We start from the raw sequence: 9,071 nt of genomic DNA on the forward strand, positions 1-9,071 counted from the left end.
GCCTGCGCTCCGCCCGGCCTCTCGGGCCGCCATGAGGCGAAGGAGAGGAGGCGCTGACGTGTGCGCCGCTTGCGGCCCCTTACCGCTTCACTACGCCGGTTTTGATCTTGATCTGTCTCACGCGAGGATCGGCCATGATCCCTCGAGCGCCGCGGGAAGGAGGGGTGGAGAGCCGGCGTAACCGTGGAGGAAGACGGCGCGGAGGAGGCGGTAGTATCGGCGTAGTGGACGCGGCCTGGCGCGCATGCGCAGACTCCGGCGCGGCCCTGCCCCCCGGGCTACACCGAGGGGCGGGGTCGGGGGTAGCGGGCCCCGGCAGGTCACTCGTCTTACCTGCTGCCACCCGCCTCCACCCACTTTCCCCCTCGTGGAACCCGCCCTCCCCTGCTCTCGTCTGGCTCGGACAGCCTTCTTGTTAGTGTGTGAACAGTCCTTCTTTTAGTTTGGACACAAGTTACACTTTTCCCGGTGTCCACAGCCTGGGCGTTGTGGGAAACTTCAGTATCTCCCCAGGTAGATTGGTTTGGCTATAACATTGCTTTGCGAAACTATACGTTTAATGTATGGAATGACCTAAAAATTATATTAAGGATATTTTCGGTGTCGTTATCTTGTGTCAAATGGGGTAATGTGTGTTTAATGAAATAAACTACTGCCATGCACGCAGTCGAGAAAATCTTGGCCCTCTACGTCAGATCTTTGCAAAACATGTTTGTAGGTATGTACCTCACAGAGGCAATGGCTGTAGAACTTATCAAATAATCACTTGTGTATCTTAAATATTCAACTTTCAAAAATGTGTGCGGCATACAAAAGCTCGAGCTTCGTGATCAGACAAACCAAGTGACTTTGGAGGTTCCACTGTATAATAGATGACACAGGGCACATAGGCCACTTAATCTCGCTGCTGAGCCCCATTGCCTTGTATGCAAAATGGTAATAATGCCCACTTTACAGGGTAGATACTCAGATTAAATCTCAGTACCTGACGCATAGTGGATGCTTAACAACTTTTGACTCTTGTTTTATACTTACAAATAACATGTCTGTTGCATAAAATGAAGTGCACCTCCAGTCGGCCTCTTTCTGATGGAGTCTCCCAAGGAATGCAGGGCAAAGCCTCCTTTGTTTTCTTATTTCTTGGTATCATCCTTCAAAGACATCTACCTGATTGTCTTTTCTGTTCCCAACACTTTATTTCCTCATTCTGGCTTTTCTGGCTAGGTCTGGAATACTCTTCCACCTTGCTAGTCCAAGACCCTTAGATTGAATCCAAGATCAAATCCCACCTTCTGGAGAAAGTCTACCATGACTGACCCCTGCCTGCTCAATGCTGCCTGAATGCATTTGAATCACCCAATATTATATTTTATTTTTGGTATATTTCTTTAACAAAATGATTGTTTGAGGGATGTCTGGGTGGCTCACTCAGCTGAGCGTCTGCCTCTTCATTTTGTCTCAGATCATGATGCCAGGGTCGTGGGATTGAGCCCTACATCAGGCTCTGTGCTGAGCATGGAGCCTGCTTAAGATTCTCTCTCTCTCTCCCTCTGCCCATCTCCCCTATTTGCACACACTCTTTCTCTGTTGCTGTCTCAAAAACAAACAAACAAACAAAAACCCTGTTGTTTGAGTACTTCATGAAGGTGTGCTTACTCTCCTAGTTGGATTAAAAGTATTTTTAAAAATTTTTTAATGTTTATTTTAGAGAGAGAGAGCGCGCGTGAGTGGGGGAGGGGCAGAGAAAGAGGGAGACACAGAATCAGAAGCATGCTCCAGGCTCTGAGCTGTCAGCACACAGCCTGACTCAGGGCTGGAACCTACGAACCGTGAGATCGTGACCTGAGTGGAAGTTGGATGCTTAACTGACTCAGCCACCCAGGCACCCTTAAAGTATCTTTAGACGCAAATAAATAAATCCTTCAGTAAATCCTCCTCTACCTCTACCTGGGTTCTATACACAGTGGATGCTAAATGCAATACATACTATCATCTGACTGGCTGGCACACTGAAATACAATTTCAAGTGACACAGCAAAACTATGAAATACTGGGGGGAGGGGTGGGGAAAGAGGTTCAAAACAAAACAAAAAACCAACAGACTCACCAAAGCAAAATGCTACAGTTAGAAATCCAGTAGATCATTAGTATAAAGCTACTGGGAGGTCCTTTAAGGCAAAGAAACAACAGCAGCTGAACCCACAAACCAAAAGATTATGCACCTAGGGCTCTTGCTACTGTCAAGGATCTTCATTCAGGCAATAAAAGACAATGTAAGTCTTCATAATCTCCCTTTTGCCTTGGTTTTGTGCTGATTTGCAGGAGTTCCCCTCAGCCTAGGTTTTCTGGTGTAAACACCTCCTATCTTTTCCAACCCCCAACTCTATCTCTACCCTTTTGTCCTTTTTTTTCTTTGTTTTAATGATTTTGTATCTGTGGCTTTACTGTAAACCAGTAATTAATATAACGCAAAGACCTCTGCTGCTGCTGCTGCTGCTGCTGCTGTGTGTATCCAGGCTCTCAAGGACAGTGTGTGTTTATCTGTGTCTGTCTGTACGATATCGTACACTTGAAGCTATGGATTAAGATCATGGAGTTTGGTCACACCCTTAAGGATTGGGAATCAGGTGTAAGTGTTCCCAGTGTCAGGAGTTGACAGTCGTGGTTAAGAGCATGAATTGGGCCAGACTGTCTAAGGTCACATCCTAGCTCTATTTCTTACTCATTTTGCAAAATTGGACAAGTTACTAATCTCTCTACATCCCAGTTTTTTCCTCTGTAAAATGTGGGTGATAATAATACCCACCTCATCAGGTTGTGACAAAACTTAAATAAGTTAATATTTGTAAATTGCTGAGGAGAGTGCTGGTAATTATTAAGCGCCATACAAAGCGTTCATTAAATAAATCAGTCATCTGGGAAAGAGGTCCTAAACAGGAAACGAAGAACACAGTAGGATGCATATTCATTTGACTATAGAAATGTCAATTCATGTGGGGCGCCTGGGTGGCGCAGTCAGTTAAGCGTCCGACTTCAGCCAGGTCACGATCTCGCGGTCCGTGAGTTCGAGCCCCGCGTCGGGCTCTGGGCTGATCGCTCAGAGCCTGGAGCCTGTTTTCGATTCTGTGTCTCCCTCTCTCTCCGCCCTTCCCCCGCTCATGCTCTGTCTCTCTCTGTCCCAAAAATAAATAAACGTTGAAAAAAAATTAAAAAAAAAAAAAAGAAAAAAATGTCAGTTCATGAGATCACACATAATTCATGTTTGACTGTCAACTCCCTATAAAAAGGACCCATGTTCCACCTATTCATCACTATATCCCAACAGATAGCAATGCCTGGCACATAGTTGGTACTCAATAAATATTTCTTGAATGAATAAATGCTGCTTTAAAACTTTTTTCCCATTTAACAGTATGTCAGGGAACTTGCCCATTCCAGAATGGACTGCTAAAATAATCTGAAACATCCCCTCCCTCACACATACACCATTTTTCTCTGGGCCTTGTTCCTTTGGGTCTGGACTTTGAGGAAGTAGACTGACAGGTCACTTCTTGTTAGTGTAAGAGAGTACTAACCACAGGAGCCCTGCAGGACCAGGCCCTAGGGCATTTGAAATACAAATTATGTAAACTGTATTTCTCACTGTTTGGCACCCTTTTGTTTTATTATCCCTAAACTTTAATTGAGTTCTTTTTAAATTTTCCAGCCTGGGACTTAGATGAACTATGGGAATGAATCTGTAGTGCGACTCTGTAAGGGATACATGTATGAACATTTGAGATTGAGGGCTGAAAAGATCCCCAGGACTTGGGGGAATCTTTCAGAACAAGGGGAAAGCGTAGTTCTCTCCTCCCTGAGTGGCAATTCTTCCATTGCTACTCTTGAAGAATTGCAGTAATATTTTTACTGAAGAACACTGCTAAGGGGCACTTGCGTGGCTCAGTCAGTTGAGTGTCTGGCTCTTGATTTTGGCTCAGGTCATAATCTCACCGTTTAGGAGATGGAGCCCTATATCAGGCTCTGCGCTGGCAGCACAGAGCCTGCTTGGGATTCCCTCTTTTCTCTCTCTGCCTCTCCGCCACTCTCTCTCTCTCTCTGTGTCAAATTAAATAAATAAACATTAAAAAAAAAAAAAAAAAAAGAACACTGCAGATTCCCTTATAAATAACAAGTTGTTTTCCCCAGAGCTTACAGAGCTATAAGCTCAGTCTCACCATCACTTCATGCTATTCTCTCCCAATTGACTCCAAGCTCCTCAAGATTAGTTACCACATTATATTCATCTTAGTGCCCCCAGCATCAAACTTAATGGCTAGGTGTTTGGAGAGGCATAGTAAATCTTTTCTGAGTTAAAGAAAAATCAAATATGGAACTGAGATAGATTTCTAATTTTGACAAAAACAAAGACTGGTCATGTCTTTACCTTCCTGGAACTCCGAGACAACCTACATGCAGTGAGACTGAAATAGTGCTGAACGCAATTGCTCTGAGGCTGTACTTCTGTTGAATAAAACCAGGTGGCCAACTGGAGAAGCCATCCCTGGGGAGATAAATAAAGAAACACTGTTGATAAAAGTATACTTTTTGTGAAATGTCTCTGATAATTACCTCTGGGTGCATGAAAGACTTGAAATGTTTCCTTCATCATTAGGAATTGCACCTCTTCTGCAGAGACCTAGATCTGCTTTCTTCTCTGTTACTTGTACAGTTTTTCAAATTTTCGTGGCCCTCCCTCTAACTGGAGCCACTGCAGTGGCACCCAGTGACACTCAGACTTTGACCAGCATTGAATGACTACAACCTGGAAGTGCCTTGCTTCAGGCCTAGGCCATGAGCCCCACAGAGACAGCAGACAGGCCTGGGAAACTTCTCAGTTCACATGTGTACAGAAGCCAATATTTCAGTGGTACAGGAGCCTGTGGATCCAATGCTCCCATCTTCAGTTCTCCAGGCAGTAGACACATTTCATAAAACGCTTCAGATGGTCCCATGGAATCAAATACCAGTCACCTGTAGCACTTGATGAACTCAATAATCCATGCTTGCTTTTTCTTTTTTTCTTTTGGCAAGAGAGACAGAGAGGGTGTAAGTGAGCAAGAGGCAGAGAGAGAGAGAGAGAGAGAGAGGGAGTTGAGGTTCACCCAAAGAGGGGATCCAGCTCACCCCATGTGGGAGTCGAACTCACGAAACGTGAGATCATGACCTGAGCCCAAGTCAGATACTTAACAACTGAGCCACCAAGGCGCCCACATTTTTTTCTTTCCCTGTTTCATTTATCCATTGTTCACTCCTGGCCTTCAGAATCACTTTCCAAATAAATGGGGTAGTAATATGCTGCATTTGGGAATACTATTCTGACGGATTAATCAAGGGAATCAGAACACTGCCAGCTTTGAATGGGGCACAGAGCACGAGTAGGTTCTGCATCCAGTTTGGGCTGCAGTACAAGCTCCCCTGCTATTCAGGCCATATGACTCAGCAGTTCTAATGATGCTGATGTATCTGGTGGATAAGGATCCTGGGTGGAGTCTCTGGTAAACCCCAAGAGGAGAGCAGCACATAGGCCATGCCTATAGTGGTAGAGAAGTACTCACTTTTTGAAAGACAACTCCAGAAACATTCTGGGCCCTAGTAGAGACTTAGAATTGATAATGTGACACCAAGAAACTATAGGGCCAAAGCCACCAATTATCAGAGGAGCATTATCAGAGTCACTATGAGTGGGTTTAATGGGAATCCATTGTGGGGCGCCTGAGTGGCTTAGTCAGTTGAGTGTCCGACTCCTGATTTCGGCTCAGGTCCATGATCCCAGGGATATGGGACCAAGCCCGCATTGGGCTCCATGCTGACTCTGGAGCCTACTTAAGATTCTCTCTCTCTGTCTCTCCCTCTGCCCCTCTCCCCTGCTCTCTCTCTCAAAAAAATTAAAAATAGTATTAATCCACCGTACAAAAATGGTACACCGGGGATTGAGCCCGAGCTGGTCATAGAAGTGCTAGGTAAATTTGTAGGACATCCAACTCTGTTAGTTTTGCCAACTCTATGGCCTCCCTGGGGATTCCCTTTGACCAAAGTCTTCTAACAGAGAAGGAAAATTTGAATCTCATCCACAGATGGGTCGGTACAGGAAGTTGATGTTAACTGTATAGGGACGGTTGCTGCACAATAGTCCACTCAGAGGTTGCCCTAGAGGACACCTGGAAAGAGAAGTCTTCCCCCTGCTGCAAAGCTACTAATGGAATACTTGGTCAGTGGCTTTATATAGATAGTGAAGTGCCCTGAGGTATGGATTCCTGGGCAGTGATGAATGGCTTGATTGGTTGGTCAGAGGCCTGAAAGAAACAAATTTGGCAGAAAAAGAAAAAGAAATATGGGAAAGACACCAGGAGTACACACAAAGCTTGTGATTTTGTGTCTCGTGTTAATGCCCCCCAAAGAGCATTGACCACTGTGGAAATAGTCACTAACCAAACTGACAAAATGACTTGTCCTATGGATGCCAAACAGCTTGTCTATTCAGCCACCACAGTGCAAGTCCATGAGCAGAGTAGCCAGTGTAGCAGAGATGGGGGCTGTGGTAGGCAGCCTCTCAGATGACCACTAAGGATTCCTGCCTCCGGGCAGTCCTGTCCTTGCGTAATCTGCTCTCCATGAACATGGATTTATTGATTCAACTCCAACAAATAGAATATGGCAAAGTGATGGAATGTCACCTCTGACATTAGGTTATAAAAAGGGCTGCCACTTTGTGTGCCCTTTCTTGGTTTCTCTTTGGTCATTCACAATGTAGATAGCCAGTTGCCAAGTCATAAGGCAGCCCTGTGGAGAAGGCCATGTGATGAGTGACTGAGGCTTGCCAACAACCATGTAGTGAGCTTGGAAGAGGAACTGAGCCTCCAGACGAGACTGCAATCTCAGTCTACAGACTGACTGCTATCTCTTAAAACAGCTTAAGCCAGAGGCACTCAGCTAAACTGTACTAATTCCTGCCCTATAGAAACTGTGAGATACTGTTTGTTGTTTTAAGCCACTAACTTTTGGGGTAATTTGTTACGCAGCAAGAGATAACTAATGCAGAGCCTATGTATGGGCTCCCTTTCATCAAGCCTGACCTAGCTGCTGCCATTACTGAATGTCCAACCTGCCAGCAGTAGGGACCAATACTGAGCCCTTGAAATGGCACTATTCCAGGAGAAGACTATCTGGTTGAGAGCTTGGTTACATAGGATGCCTTTCTCCCAGGAGTGTCCACTGTGGCAACCATGAGAGTATACCACTCAGGTCTACCTTTTTTTTTTTTTTTAATTTTTTAATGCTAATTTATTTGAGAGAGAGAGACAGAGAGACAGAGAGACAGAGAGACAGAGTCCAAGTGAGGGAGGGGCAGAGAGACAGGGAGATACAGAATCCAAAGCAGGGTCCAAGCTATGAGCTGTCAGCACAGAGTCCAACGTGGGGCTTAAACCCACAAACCGCAAGATCATGACCTGAGCCAAAGTCGAACAGTTAACTGACTGAGCCACCCAGGCGTCCCTCAGGTTTACCTTTCAAGAGAAACCTCTGTGTGGAGCATAGTTAAATGTCAGCCTTCAGCTTCTATGCCTTTGGATTCATGTATTCACACCAAGGACATGCTTCTCTCCCAGAAAATTACTGAGCACAGCAGTGGTATTAGAGCCAAATGATTCCTGTCCAATGGGGGGTTCCTCTAATGGGAACCTTTACTCAGGAACTTCCTATTAACCTGGGAAGACTTTATAAGAACTTCACTGAAGTATAAAGCTCTTTCTAAAAAAAATTTTATTTCTTTTTTTAAATGTTTTTTTATTATTTTTGCGAGAGAGAGAGAGAGAGAGAGAGACAGAGAGACAGGGAGACAGAGGATCCCAAGCAGGCTCTGTGCTGACAGTGCAGGGCTGGAACTCATGAACTGTAAGATCATGACCTGAGCCAAAGTTGGATGCTTAACCAACTGAGCCACCCAGGAACCCCTAAAGCCCTTTCTATCCAATCTTTCCTCTCTCCTTTTCATACATGTCAGACCAGCCCTGTGTTGCAGTGTAAAGTTTTTCCCAGCTTACTCTGCTCCCTCCCTTCATGTTCTTTACAGGTGTTTCTTTCAAAAGATTCTTGCCTGTCTAATCCTATTTTGGCTTCTGCTTCTTGAAAGATCTAAACTGACACAGACACTGATTTATCCTTACCATAATTGACATCTGTTGTAGACAGGGATTGGCTTATTGACAGGGTATTACATTCAACACTGCCTAAGATCAAAAGAAGTATAACAATGAAACCACAGAATCCCCTGGTCTTACCATATGCCTCATCACCTAGAAGCAACCAGTTTAACAGAATGATAGAATACCACATGAAAGACTCAGCTAATGTGACAACTTGGGGACAGTACACTGTATGGTTGGGGCACCATTCCCCAGGATATGATATATGCACGGAACAAAGAGCTGACATTGCATACCTCAACGCAAAGAATACATGGAATGGAACCAAGAAACCAAGTGGTGGAAATAGGATAGGCATGTTTTACCATCACATCTAGTAACCTACTTGTGGTATTTGTTCTTATTGTCATGCCACCTTAGGCTCTGTTAGATTCAAGGTCCTAGTTCCATGGAGAATACTTCCACTATAGGAAATAACAAGAATTCCACTGACTTTAAAGCTATGCCTTCTATCGGATACTACTATGCTATTGATTTGGGCTCCTTATGTGAGTGGACTACCAGACAGGAGAGAGAGAGAGAGAGAGAGAGAGAGAGAGAGAGAGAGAGAGAATTTGCTATCCTGGTAGTGGAAATTGATCCTAAATACCATGAGGAGCTAGGGTTATGACTTCACAGTAGATGCAGGGAACAAAGTGTCTAAAACTTAGGGCATTCTCTAGGGGTGTTGTTTTAAGCCACTAAGTTTGCGTTATGTGTTACAGCAGCAATGGGAAACGAATATACTATCGGCTTATGTCACCTGTGGCCCAGTCTTCTTTTCTCTGCCAAACCATGTTTCTTTTTTTTTTTTTTAATGTTTTATTCATTTTTGAGACAGAGAGAGAC

General features: G+C 44.6%; 1 protein-coding gene across 1 annotated transcript in view; it reads right to left on the reverse strand.

Annotated features, from left to right (window-relative positions):
• TBCA (tubulin folding cofactor A) overlaps nucleotides 1-180 on the reverse strand; it is a 77,626-nt gene extending 77,446 nt beyond the window's left edge. The window contains exon 1 of the mRNA XM_045496380.1: nucleotides 84-180. Within this exon, the coding sequence (XP_045352336.1) occupies nucleotides 84-136 (53 nt within the window). The 5' untranslated portion in view covers nucleotides 137-180. The remainder of the gene's footprint in view (nucleotides 1-83) is intronic.
• Nucleotides 181-9,071: the final 8,891 nt, after the last annotated feature.

This window comes from Leopardus geoffroyi, chromosome A1 (genome assembly GCF_018350155.1).
Source record: "Leopardus geoffroyi isolate Oge1 chromosome A1, O.geoffroyi_Oge1_pat1.0, whole genome shotgun sequence".
NCBI classification, from domain to species: Eukaryota; Metazoa; Chordata; class Mammalia; order Carnivora; family Felidae; genus Leopardus; species Leopardus geoffroyi.